Consider the following 23,305-nt stretch of genomic DNA (forward strand, 5'->3'; position numbering starts at 1 on the left):
GTCATATATATCCATTGTCTTACTCAGGAAACATAATTCTAATCACAGTAATTGTTAATGGGCAGTTTTGAGAAAAAGAAGATGGGTTAATACATTTAAAATGGGTTAAATAATTTGTGTTCAAATTGTACAGATTCAACGATGAAGAAAATAGACGTTATCACCTCAAGGCCAAACTGCAATAAAACATAAAGCATGTGTTTAGTAATTGCTTCTTAATTCCCACCCCCACCCACTATAGCAGCCGTCAGGCGAGGGGAATCCAAGCTGGGACTGTGCCGTGGGGTAGAAGAGCTTTAAGCCTTTACCTCAAGGTCCCGGTTCAGATCCCCCTCACACAACTGCATGGTGACTTTTTGGATATTCATTAATGAAAGTTAATCACATCCTCCCTCCTCAGTACACACAATGAATTAGAGTGTTAACATCTCTATCTGAAAATGGTTATCATGACTAACCAATTGTATGATTAGAGTGAAACTATATTATCCCAGATTGTGGAAAATGCCTTATATCAACACGCAGCCTATACATTTCCAATTAAAATGTTGCCCTGATTAAATACTTATATTTTATCTGGGTTTTGCCCTTTTAGGAGGAGGATATTAACAGCTTGGAAGGAAAACCAGCTTGCCAAAGTTACAATCATATGGCAACAAATAAAGAAATGGCCAATATAGAAATGTTTCCTCCTGTTAAAAAAAGGATCTGTTTTGGACTGTATTCTATTCTTTTTTTCCACGTAGATGGAGATCAAAACTCTATTAACACTAAGATCACACACAGCAGATTAATGCAGAGGCAGAGGCGGCATCTGCCTACAGCAGCAAAATTTGAGAAGCGGTGGCGGCAGCAGCTCCAGGGTGTGAGGGCAAGGGGAATGTTCCCCCTTTGATTTAAAAAAAAGCTGCAGTGGCAGTAGCTGCAGGGAGGGAGGCCACTGGGTGAGAGGAAAGTTCCCCATTTTGCCCCCTAAAGATCACTGGTGGCAGGATGGGGCGTGGCAGTTGGCTGCAGGGAGGGAGGAGGGGAGAGGCACAGTGCTCCCCTTTTTTAACCTCTAAGCCTGCTCTGTGGGTGACAGTAGTGAGCTCCTTCATCCTCCCCTCCATTGAATGGCTAGGAAAGCTGAAAATGGAGATAGCAGAGCCTGGTGGCTTGCAGACAGCAGAGCCTGGTGGCTGTTCAGGCACCTAGCAGGAAGGGAGGAGGAAGGAGCTTGCCGCTGCTGCCTGCACAGTGGGCTTAGAGGGTTTTTTTTAAAAAGTGGGGCACTGTGACTCTCCCCTCCTTGCCTCCCCAACCTCCCTGAAGCTGCAGCTAGCCATCACCGTCGCCACCACTGTGGCCCAGTGATCTTTAGGGGGCAAAAGGGAAACCTTCCCCTCACACTGTTACCCCTCCCCCTCCCCTCAGCTACTGCTGCTGAGGTTTTTTTAAAAAATAAAGTAAAAGGGGGAACTTTCCCCTCCTCAGAGCTACTGCTGCCACCATGGCTTTTAAAAAAATCAAAGTAAAAGGGGGAAATTTTCCCTCGCCCCCCTCCCCAAAGCTTTTTTTAAAAGGGTGGCAAAAGCCTTTTTGCCTATGGGCAGCAAAAAGATTAATCCACTGCTGACAGCATGAATATATATGGAAGCAGAGCAGACTACCTAGACTCTCAGCTGTCACCTTGCAGATCTATTATCATACAGCTCTTGGGACCAAAGTTACAGAGTTCAGGACAAAGGAATTTGAGCAACTCTCAATACAGGCTAAATAAATTATTATACTTGTTGCTTCTTCACCTACTTCCAATTTTACCAAACTCTGCCACCCAGAATATACGATAATAAGGCCTATTATCTATAGATTTATGCAAAAGAAAAAGGCATCATCTTACAACCTATTGAGCCCTTTCTAAAGATCCATGAGAAGGGCTTGAAGAGGCGAGGGGAGGAAGCTTACCTCCCCTCTGTGGATGATCCTCTGCCTGTTGCTGTGCATGCGGATCAGCTGCCCAGATGACTTCCAGTTTCAGCCAGCAGCAGGGAGGTTTGGGGGCTGGGAGGCCCCTGGAACTCCCACCGTGAGTGTGCAGTGCATTATGGGGAGTCTACTGTCACTGGCCAGGATGCTGCTTGTGTGGGTGCTGTGCGGAGCCACACAGCACCAACATATGCTTAGCCTGGCCTAATAGTGTGTTTGCACCCTTAACCCTCGCTAACAGCTGGGGCTCCCTTGCTGGTTTGCCGCCATGCCACTGTTGGGAGCTGTGGGTCTCCCAAAGGTCCTCATGCGTAGGCAAAACTGGGCTGGGAAGCCAGCATTACTCCTCCCACCACTTTTCCCCCTCCGGCGCGCCTTTTTTGTTAGCAATTGGGGCGGCAGGATACCTCCCTGCCGCCCCTTCCCCCTCTCGGCTGCAAAAGGCTTCAGGAAGCCTTTTGTGCGTGCGCACGTCGCGCGCACACATCACATCTCCGTGACGTGTGCGCATGAGTGTGGCTGCGTGCACGCCGCGTGCACGCGCAAAAAGCTTCCTGAAGCCTTTTGCAGCCGAGAGGAGGAAGGGGCGGCAGGGAGGTATCCTGCCGCCCCAATTGCTAACAAAAAAAGGAGCGCCAGAGGGGGAAAAGTGGCATGAGGGGTAAGTACATGCTCCCCGCTCCCTTAAAGGAACCCCCACCGCAGTCCGCTTGAACCGCGAACCACCCATGCTCGGACCGGTCCGGAGGCCTGTAGAATGGCCTCCAGACTAGTCTGTGCACATCACTAATCAGAGACAAATAATTTGCAGGGGAATGATTCATGATCCGATTGCCCAAGAAAACATCGGCTGGTACAGCACCCCAGTCAATTTGCTGCTCCTTGTCATGGATTCTTTCTCTTAGGTTAGTTCTAGCAGTGTCATAACCTAAGGTTAATATAGCAGTGGGGGGAAGCCCATAAGAACTTAGCTTTTCCTCCACTTCCTTTCCCCATCTTGAATGGTATATGTCTTTCAATACCAAGGGAGCTAATCCAGGGGGGTTAAATGTAAGCTTGAGCCACTATTCAAAAATGCAGATCCAGGCCTTAGCCTCTAATTTAATCAACCCTGCTTAGAGCTGGAGAACCACTCTAGGGACACAGCTAGGAACCTGGAAAAAAAAAATATATATATATATATATATGATTGAACTGCTTCAGCTTTATTAAAATTAACATATATGCTTAGCTGAACTCCATAGAGCAATTGTGCTCGAACTTTAGCCTTGAACAGATTACAGTCGTGGCGATGAAATAAGTGCCTCTGGTGCGGTAGTAAGATTGGATCATCTATGTGCTTTTCTTCCCATTTTGAATATATAATCATATAATCTCTATTTTGAATACATAATCATATAATCTCTATGGGCAGATCTAGAAGCAGAGGCCTGAAAAATTATCCTGAAATATTTAAATTTTCTGACCTGTTCTAACTTAAAACCATTTAATGACCAGTTGTAATTTTTAGGACATTTTGAAAACACCATAATATTAGTTTTGCTGCAGTTAATTTCTAGGGAGTTTTCCTTGCAGTAAGTATCTAACGAACACAACACTCTTCTCAGACCTACTTGCATTTTTGAGAGGGTGACTGTGTCATCAGCGTATAAAAGGGTTGCAAGGTGCTTGTCCGCTATTTGGGGGGATGATGTTCTGGTTTGTTTAAATGGGGACTGAGATAATTTACATACAGATTGAATAGCAAAGGGGCCAATATACAACCTTGTCTTACTCCCCTATAAGTATGAATTTCTTCAGTAAGATGACCACGCATGCTGCAACGTACTCTTATACTAGAATTTTCATGAAGTTTTATAATCAAAAGCAGTAGCCGACTATCAATTGTAGAACTGGAAAACCTATTCCATAGTTTCTTTCTAGGTATCAGATCAAACGCTGCCCTGAAGTCCACAAATGCTGCAAACAGAGAAGGGCCCGAACTTGAAGAATGTTTCTCTACCACATGTTGCAGAATCATTGCAGGGTCCAATACAGAACATCCTGCACAAAATCCAAACTGTTCCTCTGACAAGATGTTATCTCCTTCTCACCAATCCAACAGTTTACTATGCACATGCCTAGCTTACAGCTTGCCTACGACACTAAGCAAGCTAATAGGTTGATAATTCTCCGGGAGCTTCCTGTCTCCCTTCTTGTAAATAGGAATGATTATTGCTACACCCCAATTTTTGGAATCTGGGCCAACTTATCAATATATGTAAATAAGGATGCCAAAATTGGGATCCACCACTAAGGTTATTTCTAATGACCTCTGCTGTGATATGATCATTTCCTCGGGCTTTGCCTGGTTTTAACTGAGCAATTAGGATATTTATTTCATCGCAGGACACAGGCGGCCACTCAGGTAGCCGTCCCATGTCCTCGAAGAGATCGTGTTCAGTTCATCTTCCTTCCTGAACAGGTGGTGGAAATGTTCCTTCCAAGCCAATGGAGGAATTATACAATCCGGGCGTGATAAACCTCGAAAGGAAAGAAGAGCAATCATTTTCCAAAAGAGCGAATAGTTTTTAGATTTAGCAGCTAATATTAATTGGTGCCAATCAGCTCTCATACCTTCTTTTTTTTTGGTCTTTCAACAGTTGCTTATATTGCTTTTTCTGTTCTGTGACCTTACTGAGGGAAGCTGGCGAAGGGAGATGCCTTATAGGTTTGATAAGCGGCAATAAGTTTTTCTTTGGCACTGCTACAATCCCTGTCAAACCATCTTTTGAAAGGATTGGTACATTTGATTGCCCCCGAGGATTTCGTTCCATGAACTAAACTCCAAAACCACGACCTGGTTTTGGAGTTGAGGGGCTGGAGAGTCTTGAGATTGTGTGCGTTAGCTGAATTTCCACATCCTGTTCCAGATCCAGCTCATTTCCGGAGTCTGAGGCTAAGAACAAGTCCCCTTTTACTCTTGGTTGCAGTTTTATATTTTGCATAACTGCAGTAAGTTTATTTTTTAGCTGGAGCACTTAATCTTGAATAGGATTGTGAGGCTTCAAATTAGCTGTCTCTGTGGAGGAAGTTAGATGAGGTTTGTCTTGACTGGATAATTTATTGTGATTGGGGTTAAATACTTTAGAAGCTAGGCTGAGAATCTCTTGGCCAGAGATAAGACTTCTTAAAGGCCTTTGAACGTGCTGTCACACATTCTTAAGCCTTTTGCCAAGAAACAGGGGAAGGGGCAGCAGGGAGGTATGCTGCCGCCCCAAATGCTTTTCAAAACCGGAACGCCGGTGGGGAAAAGCAGCGGGAGGGGTAAGTGCACCTTCCTCCACCCTTAAAGAGCCTCCTCACCCAGCTGCGAACTGGAACACCACGGTTCCATATACACCACTAGCCAAAACACCACCACACTGCCTACTGCTGAGAACCTGTCCAGCAATATATCTTCAGGAAGGTCATTCTTATCTTTCACACTAGGAATATTATTTTTAGAAATATAATTTAGTCTGCCTCCTTTTTAAATAAACACACGTAAATACAACAAAACATAAAATGGCACACATTTTTATCAGTATTAATTCATTATTGTGGCACTGTATGCTTGGTTATTTAACCGATAAAGGCAATACATCATATTTGGACAGATAACTAGATGTGGCCAGAATGTGAAGATTTATCACATTTCAGTGTCATTTTCATTGGAAGATGAATAATATAAAAGCTATTAGTTATATATAAATATGCACTGTGTTGTGTGTTGTGATAATATGAGTCAGCAGTCTCTGGAGTAGAAGCACAATTCACTCAACAGCCATGGTTTTGGCACACTAGGTACTTAAATATGATTACTAATACATATCTTCAGGGACTTTAGGGAAGGTGAGCTGAAATATTGGCCATCTGTACTTCTAGGTTATGTAAATAATTTAAACTTCATTTGCTAACCTAATTAGAACTCATTTTTACAAATATTTCTTGAAAAGCTATACCTGTGTAAATATTGTTGAATCCAAGAACCTTTCATTTAAGGAAACAGCTAAGGCACAATTATACTTATCATCCCAAAGCATGCAAGTCATATGTTAGAGTCTGCCTTAAATTCTGCACCCATGGATACAATAAAAACATTCTGCAGCCTCACATATTATGCTCACTTATAAGTTAGCCTCCATGCAAAATTTAATGTCACTGAAGCTCTTAAGGTGTGGAAAGCACTTCACATTTATTAGTAATAGTTAGATCAGCTCTGCAAGACAGGCAGGATCTCCTTGTGGGAGTGTACAAAAATTATGAGCACAATTTTTTAAATTACCCATGTTTTTATTGTTGTCTTCATTGTTTCTCTAATGGTTTCAGAAGCATATTAGGCATATAATGCAGTTGTCATCCGCTATTGCCCTGTTGAGGGAAGGCTAAATTATAAAACATAAAATTTGAAGTGACATTTAGGGTTCTTCGCAAGGACAACCATCTGAGAATTTAGGGGAAGCCAAACACATTTCTGAAAGACAAGTGGAATTTCTTAGAGGCTTTCTCATATCCCTAGGGCTGGCACTGAAATTTTGAAGTGAAATTTTAAATGAATTTCAGGTGTTCCTTCCAAGGAGAAACATCTGAGAATTTTAAAGGACAATCACACACATTACTATTAGACAAATGATATTTCTCAGGAAGTTCTGCACACTTCAATTACTCAGGGGAGTTGTTGGAGCTAGGATCCTGGCAGCATCAGCTCTCAGCTGCAATGTCTCATAGTGAACACTGGGGGGTGGGCGTTTAGGGTCATGGATAAAAATGCTGGACTCCTCCCCTCTTTATTCTTCCAGTGATAGTCTCCATTTTGTCTCTCCAGAGATGGCTCTTTGTTTTGGATTCTCTCTTCAGCCATGAGCTACAGCTGAAACTAAGCTGCAGGCTTTTTCACATTTGTTTGTAACCTTTTCTTTCAATAAATCCTTGTAGTTCTTCAATACTAAAGAACTGTCTCAAGACCTCCTGCCTTGCTGCTTTCTCACCAAACTGGTTTTGCTTTGCTATTTGAGGACTGAACTGCCATTCTTCCCCTACAGGAGTAAGCCAAACCACACACTACAATTGAAGTCACAATATGTATTGCCCCATCCTGCATCCTCATGAAAGGGGATGGGTCTTTGCCCCACCCCCTCAGCAGACAGCTGCAGGGAGGGCCCTGCACAGGATTGGGCAGGATTGGGCAGGGCTGGAGGGGAGATGGAGGTTGTATGCTGACGAAGCTGTCCCTCACCTCCCCTCTTCAGCTGTGTTGTATTCTGGCTTTGGGAATGGAGCTTTGTGGAGCCTCTCCTTACCAGACATGTGGCCTTTGGGGCCTTGGTGGCGCAGTGACAGAGAGTGGCATGGGAGCCCAGGCTTCACAAACCTTAAAGGATGTGTGGCTCAGAGTGTGTGAAGCCCCAGAGGTGTTATTTCTCCACCTGAGGACACTGGAGAGGAGTAGGGGGTCAGGGGACTTATTAGAAAGTGGGGAGGCACCTGAGAAGCAGGCCTGTGATTTGAATGGGGAGGTAGTTGAGACAGGCCAGGGCAAGTGTTTCGCGTAGGAGGGGCCAGAAGGGACAGGCGATCTTTGGAGAGAAGAGTCAGGATCTGAGCCAGAGATTGAACAGCCACTATCTCGAGGATACAAGTGGGGGGAAAGCCAACAGCAAGTAAGGAATTACGGAGAAGTAGTCGACTGACAAGAAGACAGCAGGAGCCAGATTGAATCTATGACAGGTGGTGGGGGTGGAGTGTTGATTTTCTTAAAAATATTATTATTTACATTTTATATCCCACTCATCCTCCAAGGAGCCCAGAGTGGTGTACTACATACTTAAGTTTCTCCTCACAACAACCCTGTGAAGTAGGTTAGGCTGACTATAAATCTGGCAGCCTGTGCTTTGAACAAACTGCTGGAAACAACATGTCTAATCTGCTTTGAGCCTTTGCCGGAGAGTTTGGGACTCTGGAATTTGGGCGTCTGAAGTTTTACTGGAAAGCCTGGGTTATTAGATATGTACTGGGTCTATGGTGCGATCACTCCTCGCTTCCATATTCATGGTGAGACTGTAAAAACTTACCATTTATCAGTAAAGCTGAAACTTGAGCTACAAATCCAACTGGCGATTGTGTCACAAATCTCTGGTCAGCTTCTTCAGTAGAGTGAACTTGTGACAAGAGGTTGCTCTGAACCTTTGGGGTTGGCAGTGATGGAGATGAAGCATATTTGCACTGGTCCTAACCTTGAGTCAGCGTGTATTGCCCATTCAAGCCACAGGGAAAGACAGAAATGTCTGAACCCAGCCTTAGATAGGCCCGCACTGTTGGAGGCAGCGGGGTGGAGTTTATTCCACACTCAGTTTGCTAATTTGATCATTTAATAAAGTTGTAGCCCGTTTACACAAATTGAAAGGTGTCTGTGTCTTCCTTGCGGCTGATATGGGGCAAATGCCCCATCCTGCAGCCTCGTGCTGGGGGATGGGTCTTTGTCCCACCCCCTCTGCAGACAGCTGCAGGGAGGGCCCTGATTGGGCAGGGCTGGAGGATTGTATACTGATGAAGCTTGCATACTGATGAAGCTGACCAGCTTCAGTTGGGCTGTATTCTGGTTTCCCCTTCCTCCAGTCCCTAGGGGCAGTGGGCTTCCCTGGTCATCCTTTTGGCCCCTCGACTGATTGGCTGTGTTGGGGGGTCTTTTTGCCTATTCTGTTCTGTCTTTCCCAGTAATAGTTAGTCTTAGATCACAACTGGGCAGGTACAGCGCGGGCTGGGTGGAGCTGTAGAAGTGAGCATCCTTGGGCAGTTGGAAAGGGTGGATTGGTCAATCGGTCCTTAGAGGCTTGGTGGCTCAGGGACTTCGATTCACCATGACACCTGCTTCAGGGTTTACAAACCTTAAATGCTGCGTGGCTTCGGGGCGGGGTGAAGCCCTAGAAGGTGCCCTGACCCTTGGGGGTTGGCAATGATGGAGACGAAGCAGATTTGCACTGCTCCTATCCTTGAGTCAGAGTGTGTCGCCCATTCAAAGCATGGGGAAGGAAGGACAGAAATGTCTGAACCCAGCCTTTGATAGGCTTGCATTTTTGGAGGGGTGGAGTTTATTCCACACTCATTTTGCTAATTTGATCGTTTGATAAAGTTGTGACCCTTTTACCCAAATTGAAAAGTGTCTGTGTCTTCCTTGCGGCTGGGGTGTGGGGGCAATACATATTGTTGAGTTACTATAGCATTTTAAAAAGTTTGCTTTGAATTACTGTTTCCATTGTTTGCAACCACTTTTCTTCTCACTCAAACCATATCTTCGGGTGTTAGTATAATTTTTGTTAATTAAAAGATAATTTGGCCATCTCCCCTCCATAGACTTAGTAGAAATCTGCTTTGTACTTCCAAAGTTACAAGGCTGCATTTTGTAATTGTATTTTTGTGGCTGCTAGATTGAATATAGGGAATACTGTACAGCTATGTTGCATTATGAAGAATAGTTAAACATAAGAACATAAGAACAGCCCTGCTGGATCAGGCCCAAGGCCCATCTAGTCCAGCATCCTGTTTCGCACAGTGGCCCACCAGATGCCAATTGGGAGCCTACAGTCAGGAGTTGAGGGCATGCCCTCTCACCTGCCATTACTCCCCTGCAACTGGTACTCAGAGGCACCCTGCCCTTGAGGCAGGAGGTGGCCTACAGCCCTCCGACTAGTAGCCATTGATAGACCTCTGCTCCATGAAGTCATCCAAACCCCTCTTAAAGCCATCCAGGTTGTTGGCTGTCACCACATCCTGTGGCAGAGAGTTCCACAAGTGGATCACGTGTTGTGTGAAAAAGTACTTCCGTTTGTTGGTCCTAGACCTTCTGGCAATCAATTTCATGGAGTGACCCCTTGTTCTAGTGTTGTGTGAGAGGGAAAAGAATCTCTCTCTCTCCACTTTCTCCACGCCATGCATGATTTTATAGACCTCTATCATGTCTCCCCGCAGTCGTCTTTTTTCTAAACTAAAAAGCCCCAGGTGTTGTAGTCTTGCCTCATAGGAAAGGTGCTCTAGTCCCCTGATCATCTTGGTTGCCCTTTTCTGTACCTTCTCCAGTTCAACAATGTCCTTTTTAAGATGTGGTGACCAGAACTGTATGCAGTACTCCAAGTGTGGTCACACCATAGTTTTGTATAAGGGCATTAAAATGTTAGCCGTTTTATTTTCAATCCCCTTCCTAATGATCCCTAGCATGGAATTTGCCTTTTTCACAGCTGCCGCACATTGAGTCGACACTTTCAACGAGCTGTCAACCACAACCCCAAGATCCCTCTCCTGGTCCGTCACCAACAGCTCGGATCCCATCAGCATATACTTGAAGTTGGGGTTTTTCGTCCCAATGTGCATCACTTTACACTTGCTAACATTGAACCGCATTTGACATTTTGTCGCCCACTCCCCCAGTTTGGAGAGATCCTTTTGGAGCTGCTCACAATCCGTTTGAGATTTCACTACCCGGAAGAGTTTGGTATCATCTGCAAATTTGGCCACGTCGCTGCTTACCCCTGCTTCTAGATCATTTATGAATACATTAAGAAGCACCGGTCCCAGTACAGATCCCTGGGGGACCCCACTTCTTACTTCCCTCCATTGTGAAAACTCTCCATTTATACCTACCCTCTGTTTCCTGTCTTTCAACCAGTTAGCAATCCACACATGTACTTGTCCCTTTATCCCATGACAGCTAAGTTTCCTCAGGAGCCTTTGATGAGGAACTTTGTCAAAAGCTTTTTGGATTGCTGTGATAGTTCTGCTGTGATATTTCTCCATACCCATATTGTGAAGGAAGCCAGAAGTTAGACCTGGTTGCATTATCACTAACTAGTGACCAAACTGGTGAGGCAAGTAGTAGAGAGGTGAACTGAGTGGGCTGGGAGCAGCACCAGTACAAACAAGATATGGTAGTAATAACAATTGCTGACATGATGTGTAGGTTCTGAGGAGATGGGAGGGTTTTGCAGCACTGCTGCTGTGGACATGGAAGCAGCAACGCTGCCTGGGAAGATGGCGGCTATGCAAGCAGCATTCCCGTGGTTTCTCTCATTTGCCACAATGGGGGAGAATGCAGGAAATGAAAAAAACTGCAAGAACCACAGTCATTAGTTGGCAACAGTGGTGCTGGGGTTTCCAGGTCCACAGCAGCAGTAACCTGAAGCCTTCTGTCACAACATGATGTGAGGCTGCACATCATGTTGGCCAGTCTTTCTATATTGCTTAAAAACTAAATGGAGCCAAGATTTCTCAATAGAATCACAATTTAAGATATTTGTAGACCATAAGAAAGAGGAAGAGGAAAAAGGAAGATAGAAACAAAAAGAAAAAGGGGGAGAGGAGGGAGAAATGCAACTATGAAGAAACAGACTAGCAAAATAGGATCAAGTTAACAACAACAGAGTTATATCTAGTGGTTGAGGATGAGGCTCTAGAGCACTAGAGTGACTTGCATGCCCACAAGAATGGTCCTGTCCTGCAGTTAAGCAGCAGGCATGACATTTTTAGCCATCTCTCTCTAGAGCTTAAGTTTCCCCCAGTGGAAGATACGATCATGAACATGGTCAGAGAATTCTATCTAGATCCCCATTATTTGCTTTTACTTTATTCTTTGCTGTTCATTCAACCAGTGGTCTGGTTTTAGCATCTCAGAGGCTGAGAAATCAACCCAAAACTGTTGCACTGCTGGATCCAATTAATTCTGGCCAGCGATATTAAAACAAGTAAGTTGCAATCTTAACATAATGACTTATTTTACCATTTTCCTAACTATCATATAAGCTTATTACTCAAAGCCTCTCAAAGAAAATAAAGTATTTCTTTCTTACTTGAAAGACCATCATTAATCTCTTCTAGCCCAGTAGAAATACCAGCATCTATGGAACTCATTATTTTATCAATCTGCAAGAGATAAAGCAGGAAAATTATTAAACTCTGTCATTAAACATTATACCTTTAAAAGCACAGAAATAAAGAAATTGCTCGTGTTTTTTGAAAGACAATAGTACAATCAAGAAAAATACAGAGACAAAAATAAGCCAAGGACAAATGTCCTACTCTGACCTCATTCACTTAAAAAACATTTCAAGATATCCTCCTTGTCCAGCTCTAACAACCTGGGAGCCACTTCAGTAAGCATGTATGGGAAGAGAACTGAATTCAAGCTCAATAAAAGGTAGGTGTCATGCCATCATATACTATGAAGTAAGTGGGGGGGGGGGAGGATTCCAGAGCAGAGCTATGATAACATTAATAAAATATTAAAAACCTAATACAGGGCCCTGGGGCTCCAGACATATTGATCTGGGCTTCATCCTTTTACATTCTCTGTACATTGCTTATCATATATGTGTGTATCTCTCTATCTCTCTCTCTCTCTCTCTCTCTCTCTCTCTCTCTCTCTCTCTCTCTCTCTCTCACACACAAATAACTTCTTTTGGGGTACAGGATGAATTAGCTTTGTTCCTCTTAAAGCCATTGTGCCTGGACATTTTTCATGTATACTTTTCTACTGTCACTTGTTATAGTAGATATAATTAGCTTTCACAGGAATAATAGACAGTTGAAGAATTAACAAGATATTTCATTGGTTTGGGAAATTGCAGCTCAGAAGACCATTAGTAAGCTTTTACCTGAAAACCACAGAATGTCACAGATTACATTTAGATGACTGAATCCTCTGTGGAGATAATAACTTCAATTAAACTTGTGGCACTGCAACAAAAACCTCTTTATTTATCCCAGATATCCAATGGCTATGGGGTATATCATAATACACATTGTCTGAGGACTGATCATTAGATACATGAACAGCTTCATGTTTTGAGGCCCTTGGAAAAATGCCCTCCATGGCCCTTCTCCTCCCAGGCTCTCCCCACAAGGTTAGTGATGGGATTTAATGGTGGATGGGATGAGAGAGAAGATACAACAATGGAGCAACTCTCTTGACTGTACATGGTACAAAGGCTATGGGCATAGCAGATTACCAAGGAATTGCCAGAGGTAGCTTCTGGGGCCCGGGGGCTCATGGAGTTACAGAAACAATGCTGATCTCTGATGCCAACATTGATTAGATATCTTCAAATTTTTATTTGCATGTGCCAAGGATCTGGATGTGTGCAGTAGGTATTTTGATATTTGTATTTCCTAGCAGCAGCATCACAAATGACTTTGGAAATTCCTAAGATTTGCACGTCGCTTTTAAATCAAATCACTTTTGAAACTCTAGTTTCAAAACTCTAGTTTCAAAAGTGTGTTGTCAAGTGATGAGGAGGGCTGCTAATGAAGAATAACTCAAGAGCAAAAAGCTCCACTGTGCATACGGAGCTTCCCGTGTTCTCTGAATTTTTATTCAGATTTCCCCCTCCCCTATACAGTTCTTATCCGTCGTGTATGCATAAAAAGATCAAAGGCTTACTTCTTCCCATTCTGAAGTAAAGGACGGTGTTCTTTCAGAATTTCCTTTAGAGTTTTCTGGGTCTGCTGTAGATTCAGTCCAGTTTCTTCTTGCTTTTTGTTCATGAGGTGGATAGGAAATGAGGTTAGAATCAGACTTTGAAACATATTTGGATAAATGCATATCAAGCAGTGTCTTTGGTAAAGATCGTATCCTCCCAAGTGTGCAAGCACGCTCCACAAACCCTGCAGCATTAGCAACCCATTGGTCCCCAGTTCTTGTTGTAATTCCAGCCAGTGTATTTGTTTCTATTAGATTATTTTTAGAAGGAAATATAGTTCTGTTTAAAATGGGTGGCTTTTTCTTTTTAACTGGTGGAATAGTACTGTTTTCTTGCTGTAGCTGTGTCAGATTCAAAATACTCCTGTTCAAACTAATTCTGGAATGTACTTCATTAGTTGGGCTGGCTTTTCTGTAGAGCTGAAGGGGATTTTCAGGTGGGTCACAAGCAGGTGATGATCCATGAAGCAGACCAGCAAACTGCTCAGAAGGATGTGCTTCAAGAAGTTCACTTTCAATGGATGTTTGCTGGGTCTCTGCAAAATATAATGTGTTGTTTTCTGTTTATGATTTTACAAATATTCTTTAAAAAGCAATCACATTCTTCAACAACATTCTTTTAACATGTTGCTTCCTGTATATGAAAATAAATAATTCTGACACAAACCGACCACCCCCCCCCCCAATTAAAATTGAACATTTCCCCTTGAAAATTAATTTTCCCTAATTAGGACAAACTGGAAAATAAACTTGACATACTGGGGAGGAGGAAGAGGAGTGGGGAATCTGTTTTATTTATTACATTTTCCATCCTCCTCAGGAGCTCAAGGAGCTCTTTTATCTACATAAACACCTCATGAAGTAGACATGGAAACCTTATTCTTACAGTCAAGTGCAACTCTGACCAGAATCGGCATACCCCCAGCTGGCTGGTCTACTGATTCATATTATAGTAAGATCAATTTTATCTACTGTAGATTAAGTTTATGTAATCCAGTTTATGTTTATTTAAGATAGCACCTTCTTTGCCATGAACTTCACTGCTTGTCTGGGGAGGTTCATCTACAGTTGCCACCAACTTGTCTGGTTGCAACTTGGGGTGGGGCCTTCCCTATGGGACAGGCTCCCCATTGAAAGAGCTTCACTATATCTGACAGCCTTTGAAAAGACGCTTGAGATGCACCTTTTTGAACAAACTTCTACTTAGATTTAAATTTTAAACTGTTGTAAAATGTTTTAATGGCTGTTTTTAATTTTTGTGTTGTATTATATTATAAACCATCTACGGATTTGAATTTTGGCAGTATATAAATGTGTAAAACATATAAAAATAAATTTAAAGTTATAAATTAAGTGTACGTTTATTCATCCTTGTTTAGTCCACCACTGATACCAAGTCACTGCCCCGACTGCCAATCAGAGGCGTATCTAGGGAAAATAGAGCCTAGGGCAAGCATTGAAATTGCGCCCCCTGTCCAAACATCTGACACCCATCTTTCAGATAAATTTACCATAATATCAGCTGAAAAATACAAGTCTGAAGGTCACATACAAGTCACATATCTGAATATGTGTACAGTGATTTATATTATTTTTTTAAAAAAAATTTTTACCTGTAGCCCCTTTGGGGGGCTTCCTAAAGGCCATGGCTGGGGGTCTGCAAAGGTCCCCCCTCCCCCCTGCTGGCCTCTAGGGCCTCACAGGGACCATTTGAGCATGTGCAGTGGCCATTTTTTAAATTTATTTTTTTTAAATGGCAGCTGAAAACAAAATGGCCACCATGAATGCTCAGGTGGCTTCTGTGAGGCCTGGTATGGCCTAGGGCCTCACAGAGGCCATTTGAGCATGCGCGGTGGCCATTTTGTTTTTGGCAGGCTTTAAAAAAAAACAATTAATTTTAAGAAATGGCGCCCCCTTCAAGTGGCGCCTGGGGCACTTGCCCTGCCTGCCCCACCCTAGATACCCCACCCTGCTGCCAATCCAGCAAGGCAGTCAAGAAAGGTACCATGGTTAATGGCACTAGAAGCTGCCAAGAGGTCTAAAAGACAGGATGACTAGGGCAGTCTCTGATACCAGTGTGAAATAGTTCTAGATAATGATCTATTTCACTCTTAATCCAAGAATGCCTGGAGCTGAATGGCCCCAAACCACTCAAGAATGTTGCTTTAGAAAAGGCAAGTCAGAAACTTACAAATAATTGCCCAAGCGTCAGCTCAGTATGTTGATTCTTTTTAAAGTGGGGTTTAATGACCACCTCCTTCAAGGCTGCTGGACTTACCCACTGCCAGAGAGATGCATTAATATACATACTACCAAAGTTAGCCAAGAATTCTCAATCAGCCTTCAGGATAGGCTTCCAGGATAGCCGTAGATGGAAGGGGCAGAGACTGCTCCAAGTATTTTGTTTGCAACCTCAGGTAAAATCAACTGAAATTCACCCAAGCAGATACAAACAGGTTCAAGGACCAAAGGGGATTATTTTGGCTTGTTGTTGCCTCATGTTCCTGAACTGCTATTTTTAAAGTACCACACAAGAAAACAAAAACTGTATCAGTAGCCACATGCCGGGAAGCAGGGGGGCAGGGCGAAGGCTGCACAAAACTGAGTTTCCCCCCAGACAATTGTTGAACATTAGTGGGAGTGCAGACCATACTCCCACAGGATCCGCACTGCTCCAGGCAGCATGGATCTCCAGAGGCCGGGACAATGTGTCCCGGCCTCTGGGAATCCCATTATGCACCGTGCAATGAGCATGGTGCATCGGGGGGTTCTCCCGGGAGATGGGAACTCTAGGCCCTGTCTCTGTATCCCCTCATGCCCTTAACTTCGGCTAAAGCCTTGGGTAAAAAGCAGGCTTTGGAGGGAGGGCAAAGACAGGAGTGGCCTCGCTCCTGGCGCAGCACACGAGCAGCCTAGCCCAGGCTAGGATTAGTCAGTTACAAATCCTGGGGAATTTATGATGCTGGTACAGCCCATACACTGACCACCACAGTGTTTCTCCTCAAGCATACAAGTCCTAAAAAAAAAAAAAAAAAATTCCCAGAGTGTACAGCTGAGGTGCTGCCTGAGATTAAAATCCCTGCTTGCAAAAATGATTCAGATATGGCAGTCTTTGATACAGTTGAACAATATACTAAAGATAAAAAATCTTCGATTTTCCTTATAGTTAAATTGATGGTAAATGAATTAACATCTATATAAAACATGTATCAATTCAACATATGAATACCTAAAAATATCTTTAACATGTAGTGAATCAATTATATCTACCACATTACATCAATAATAAGCACCGCGGTTGCCATAGCAAGAGAGTCTAGTATGGAATATAATCTCCTGCTTGAAATGTGTGCCATAGCTATGGTAACAAATGCATTATGACACCTGTGCTACTGATCCATTTAAATTCTCTCTAGGTTTCACCCAGAAAGAAATTTTAGTGCACATATCTGACATGCCTATCTATAGATGTAACATCAGCAATAGTTGCTGCATAATCGGTGGGATGACTAGCAATCAATAGTGGTGAGAACGGCAAAGCATTTAGCAAGAAAATGAGGACACCTGTTTGAGAGTATTGCAAGGCAAATGGCAGCTAGCTAGGTTTTTTGTGGGTTTTTTAAGGATGGGTACATTAACATGTTTGGTATGAATACATCTGGGTTCTGAGAAGCTGGAGTGCTGCTGAGAGCCAGTGCTTGGCTGCAAAAGGCAGGCCCTGTTTGAAAAAGTAGCTGCACTAACATGGTGATTCTGCCCAACATGAGGAAGGCTGGCAGTGGGGCTATCGGAAAGTGCTGTCCAATCAGCCCCAGCATCAGGGGAACCAGAAGGGCAGAGCATGGCAGAGCTCTTGTAAGACCAGAGGGCAATCCCAGGGCATACCAGCAATTCTCTGCATGACTGCCTGTAATACACAGCATTGTATAAGGCAGGCCTGCTCAACTTAGGCCCCCCAGCTGTTTTTGGACTACAACTCCCATAATTCTCAGCCACAGCAGCCAATAGCTAGGGATTATGGGAATTGTAGGCCAACATCTGCAGGAGGGCCGAAGTTGAGCAGGACTGGTATAAGGGCACTTGGGAGAACACCAACAAGAAGAGAAAGAAATAAGAGGAAGGGTCTGCTCAGCTCCTGGAGTAGGCTGAGTAGTTGAGAAAACGATCCAGAGGAAGAGGACAAGCAAGCAATCCCCCTCTCCATCCTGAGGTGTCTAACAGGGAAAGGTCCAGCAGCACACAAGATAGAATGAAATCATACTTATTGGATGGTATAACAAAATAGGACGGCAAGCATGAAATAGGATGACAGGCATAAAATAGGATGACAAGCATATACAGAACAAACATCCAGTTTATATTAATTGTAAATTGCAAGTTCACATATACAGTAAAAGCACAAAACAACAAAACATAATTTCAACCATATATAGTTCAGAACAAATGTGAACTTTTTTTCACTCCAAGGCTGCAGCCCTATACCTATACCTGGGAATAAGTCACACAGAACTCTGTGGCTGACATCCCAACTGATGAAGCACCAGTGTAGCACTAGTGCTTCTGAAGAATTCCAAACTAATGATGCTCTGGTGCTAGTCTGTGTGTGTGTGTGTTGCATGGGGGGTCTTTTATGTCCACATGTGCACTGATAAAAACACCAAAGAAAAACAAACTTTGGTGCATATGGATATACAGATATCCATATGATTATATCGTTTGCTTCCCCCCCAGTGTTTTATCAGTGCAAACGGGTATTAATGTAGAGGGAGAATGGTACGGATGAACTGAAGAAAATGAAAGGGGTGATACATTCCAGATGCTCTAATTCTGAATGTAATTTTTGAAACTATCCTGAAATTATCCTGCAATGAACAAGAATACTGGAGGAATAGAGCTCAGCACAGAGCAAACCAGAGGAATAAAAAAAGGAACAGAATAGGGGAACTCCTCTGATCCTGACAAAATACTTCAAATATTGCCTTCAGTAATATCCAGTGACTGCAAAGGGATGTGGAACTCTGCCTCTGAGAGATTTCATTAGTGATATCCAAGACTATTTGGAGCTTTTTATTAATGAATAATTGATGCATAATTAATGTATCTGCTTTGCTGTCACAAAATATAGTACTGACCAATAGCTTAGATTAACCAATAGCTTTGATGGCTTTAATAGGGGAATGGACTAATTCATGGAGGATAGGTCTATCATTGACTATTTCTTGAATTTTATGGACTCTCCAGTTTCAACAGCAGTATGCCCATGACAACCAATTGCTCTGGAACATCAGTGGGAGCAGCCCTCGTTGTGGGCTTCCTTCACTAGCAGCTATGGGAAACAAGATGCTGGACTGGATAGCTCTTTGGTCTGACCCAGCAGGGCTCTTCTTACATTTCCTCAATATTCTTCAGAAGTTTACCCAAGGAAGAATTCCTATTGATTTAGGCAAAAATTTGGTGGCAATTTTAATCCATTTACTTTCCCACTCCCTTTTTTCTGCCAGTCTTATCCGATGGATAGGCTTTAGCTAAGTAGCAGTAGCTGAATAAGAAAATGCAGTCCTGCTTCAGGCGGAGAGGGAGGAGACAGAACCATTTTCATTTGTTTTTGTATTACTCCAGCATTCACCTATCTTGTATCAGCAGCGGTTATAATAACCTGGATACATTTTTGTTCAAAATTTAGCTATATTAAATAAGCCCTTAATTGTAGCTCTTACAATCTATTAATTGCTCCCAGTTACTTTTGTACTGACCCAGAATATCCAGCTTTGAAAGAAGCCAGCTGTTCCTTTTTCCCCCCTTGTGAAGCAAGAATGAATTGCTAGCACTGATAAATTCCTCCAACATGCTAAGCATGTAGGAGGACTGAGTAAGTGGCATAAATTGATGGAATTAATGATAATTAATAACAAAAACAATATTACAAATGCTTCAATTAGCATGTAATTTGCTTGAAACAAATGGGTAAACAAATGATCTGGCACCTAAATGCATCAATGGAATCTGCTTCTAGGCACAGAATCACAGCCTTGTGGCTTTGCCTAGGCTACCGATTACCTCAGCTCAAATGTGCTCCTTTTCTAACAGCAACTAGAGGAAATCCCGTTTCCAGTGCCCAGAAGACTACAGTTATCTCCCCCCAGGTCCACTAGTGCATGTTTTGCTTGTCTGCTACATTCATAGTTCATCCCTTAAACTTACTTTTAATACTTAGTCTCCTGAGTAATTTGTAATCGAATAATGTTTCCCCTCCTCTGGAATATTCAGTGATACAGAATTCAAGTGCAAGAAGCAATGGGAGTCAGTCAGAAGTAAATTACTCTTGGTTAAACATTCTCAAATGTTTTTCCCCTCAAAAAAATGCTTAATCTTGGGGTTTTTTTAATAGTTCCTGAAACACCATGTCTAATAAAAGAAATAAAATATTCACATTTGTGATTTCCCCCCTTTTCACAGCACATTTTGTGACACTTCAGAAAAGGAGGGCAGAAGAACAAATAAATGGAAAAAGGCAAACTGAAGGCAAGAAAATAAACACATGGGAAATAGAATGATGTAGAAAATATTTGCCTGGTACGTAAAGGGCTATGTGTAACCTTTGTGCATGCACTTGTAGCACTCTCCCCGCCCACACACACAGCAGTCCCTCATGCCCTCCTGAAAAACACTTGAGGATTGAGGGGGCCTTCTGAATGACATCCAATGACAGTCAATTCCAGCAAACTGGAAAAAAATGAATCCCCAGGCACACACAAAAGTACTTTAACACTTGGCCAATAGCAAGATTTACTGCATCAATCCAGTTTGGTGTTAGATGTACCTCAAGAAAACCATAACAATTGGAAATTGGAGTAATCATGACACAATTTCCAAGTTTAAAAAAACAAAAACCTTCACTGAGAACTTTCCTTTACCCATAAAACAGGGCTGCTCAACTTCAGCCCTCCTGCAGATCTTAGCTTACAAGTCCCATGATATCTGGCTATTGGCCATTGTGGCTAGGGATTATGGGAGTTGTAGTCCAAAAACGGGGGGGGGGGGCAAAGTTGAGCAGGCCTGCCATAAAACAATATAGTTACCAAGAGGATCAATAATACCCCACAATATCAAGTGCATAAGCCCTCAAAGAATGGTGTGCAGGTCAAGTTTATCCACATTTTTGTTTAAAACATAAAACAACACATTAGATCTCTTCTCATGATCTCTGAAAAGAGCTCTGGGGTGGTCTGTGGAGAAGGAAGGTGTTGGGATTTCCTACCCTCCTCTGTGGAACAGGGCTGTTTACCCAGTCAAACCGCAGGATGCTGGGAGAAACAGGGGGCTCCAAATGGCAGGATAACCCCAGTAATTATCTTTCAGGAGTCAGGAAGGGCTCAGAGGGATGTGCAACAGCTGCTGGGTGGCCAATTCACTTGCCAGGCCAGGGAAGAAGGAGCAAGTGAGGAGTGGGGAGGAGTGTCCTAAACGTAGGGCTTTATTTAAGGCAAGGGCTGCCGAAGATGAGAGGATCAGCAGGGAACACAAAGGAACACAAACTCTGGCAAAAGAAATGCAAGGTGACAATAAGGGAGGCAAAAAGAGAGTTTGAGGAACATTTAGCCAAAAGTATCAAGGGGAATAACAAAAACTTCTTTAAGTACATCAGAAGCAGGAAACCTGCCAGAGAGGCAGTTGGACCATTAGACAATGAGGGAGTGAAAGGGATTATTAAGGAGGATATGAAGTTGCAGAGAAGCTGAATGAGTTCTTTGCATCTGTCTTCACGGCAAAGGATATTGAGCATATACCTGTTCCTGAACCAGGCTTTTTAGGGATGGAGGCTAGAGAGCTGAGTCAGATAGAAGTGACAAGGGATGATGTTCTAAACTGTCTGGAAAAACTGAAAGCTAACAAATCACCAGGACTGGATGGCATCCATCCAAGAGTCCTCAAAGAACTCAAATGTAAAACTGCCGACCTTGCTAAAATATATAACTTATCCCTGAAATCGGGCTCTGTACCAGAGGACTGGAGAGTAGCAAATGTAACACCAATTTTCAAGAAGGGATCCAGGGGCGATCCGGGAAATTACAGGCCGGTTAGCCTAACGTCCGTTCCAAGCAAATTGATGGAAAGCATCCTCAAGGATAAAATTGTAAAGCACCTAGAAGAACAGGCCCTGCTGGGAGTGAGCCAGCATGGCTTCTGCAAAGGTAAATCTTGCCTCACCAACTTTTTGGACTTCTTTGAGAGTGTCAACGAGTGTGTGGATCAAGGTGATCCAGTTGACATAGTCTACCTGGACTTCCAAAAAGCTTTTGACAAAGTTCCTCATCAAAGACTCCTGAGGAAACCTAGCAATCATGGGATAAGGGGACAAGTACATGTGTGGATTGCTAACTGGTTGAAAGACAGGAAACAGAGGGTAGGTATCAATGAAGAGTTTTCACAATGGAGGGAAGTAAGAAGTGGGGTCCCCCAGGGATCTGTACTGGGACCGGTGCTTTTTAATTTATTCATAAATGATCTAGAAGCAGCAGGGGCGTAACAAGGCTGGAGTGGGCCCAGAGACAAAATTTTAAAACGGGCCCCTTGCTGATACACATACACACACACACACACACAAACACACAACACAATATATAGTCATGCGACTTGCCTCATGTGACTTGCCTCTGGGGGGCCCCTCGAGGCATGGGGGCCCCCAAGCAGCCACCTCCCTTGCCTAATAGTAGTTATGCCCCTGTGCACGCCTTAGAGGGAACAATGGTGAGAGGTAAAGGTAAGTATGCCCTCAACTCAGTTTCAACTCCTGGCGCCCACAGAGCCCTGTGGTTTTCTTTTGGTAAAATACAGGAAAGGTTTACCATTGCTCCTCCTGCACAGGGTGAGAGAGCCCAATCCAAATAAACTAAAGTGCTGATGTTTCTGTAGCATCAACAGAGTGCCTGGCTCTGTACAGAACAAAGACATAACGCCTCCTCCTCCACCCAGAAGGGTTTTACAATCTCCAACATGCCATTTACACTGGGGGGAAATATCGCAGTGACGATCGCAACACAAACAGTTTGCCTCAGCTGACGTCACTAACACGGGCAGTGAAAGACTTGAAGGGCTTTCCCCCCCATTGGAAGTTTATTGCTTTTAATTTAGTTTTAAAGTTTCCTGAAAGCACAAAGAAGCACAGCAAGAATCCCCAAACACCGGACCAAGCTCACACCCCACACATCTCTCACACAAACCACAATAGTCCATTACTTTGCCGCTTCTTGGAGGAGCGACGAGTGGGGAGAATGAGGAGCTGAATGAGGAGAGAAAACAAACCTTGGGGCAGAGGGATTGTTCTGCGAGTCTTGTCTTTTGGGGGGGGGGGCGGTGGAACCAAACGCGACTGTGAGGAGTGGGGAGGAGGTCAACGCGTCAAGGCGCCCTAAGGCAACCTTGGGGAGATGGAGGAAGGACAGGAGCTGGAAAACAGGCGGCACACGCTGAGCAGGAGAAGGAGGAGGCGACGACAGCAGATGGTACGGTGCCTTGGAAGGGCCAGTACGGTGCCGCTGAGGCCGCCTCCTTGGCTTTCCAGAGCACTGAGCGGCGGCTGCATGGCCGGCCTGCGGGCTTAGCAAGCAGCAGCCGTGCTCCGTCTCGGGTATCTTTTCCTGCCTGGCTGTCCTATGCTAATGCTGCGGGTGCCTGATCCGCGCCCTGGAGCCAGAGCGCTCATGGCCCAGCCTGAGGGGGTGGACTTGGCCGGCTGCGGCGTGGATGAGGAGCCCGGACAGGCTGCGCGCTCTCGAGGGCGCAGACCCTGAGGCCGCCATGGGTCTGCCTACAAGATCAGCTGCTGGAGCTCGACGAGCTGGGACTGCGGAG

At 43.8% G+C, this 23,305-nt stretch overlaps 1 protein-coding gene across 9 annotated transcripts in view; it reads right to left on the reverse strand.

Moving 5' to 3' along the window:
* The window catches only part of ANKS1B (ankyrin repeat and sterile alpha motif domain containing 1B), a 595,071-nt gene that overhangs the window by 324,100 nt on the left and 247,666 nt on the right, over positions 1-23,305 (reverse strand). For all 9 annotated transcript variants that reach the window (XR_008307633.1, XM_053251588.1, XM_053251587.1 and 6 more), the window contains 2 exons: positions 13,415-13,989; positions 11,826-11,898 (listed from right to left, as the gene is read on the reverse strand). Coding sequence is in view for 8 of the 9 variants with exons in the window: in XM_053251588.1 (XP_053107563.1) it covers positions 11,826-11,898; positions 13,415-13,989 (648 nt within the window). In the remaining variant the exon portion in view is untranslated. The remainder of the gene's footprint in view (positions 1-11,825; positions 11,899-13,414; positions 13,990-23,305) is intronic.

Source organism: Hemicordylus capensis, chromosome 5, assembly GCF_027244095.1.
Source record: "Hemicordylus capensis ecotype Gifberg chromosome 5, rHemCap1.1.pri, whole genome shotgun sequence".
Taxonomy (NCBI): Eukaryota; Metazoa; Chordata; class Lepidosauria; order Squamata; family Cordylidae; genus Hemicordylus; species Hemicordylus capensis.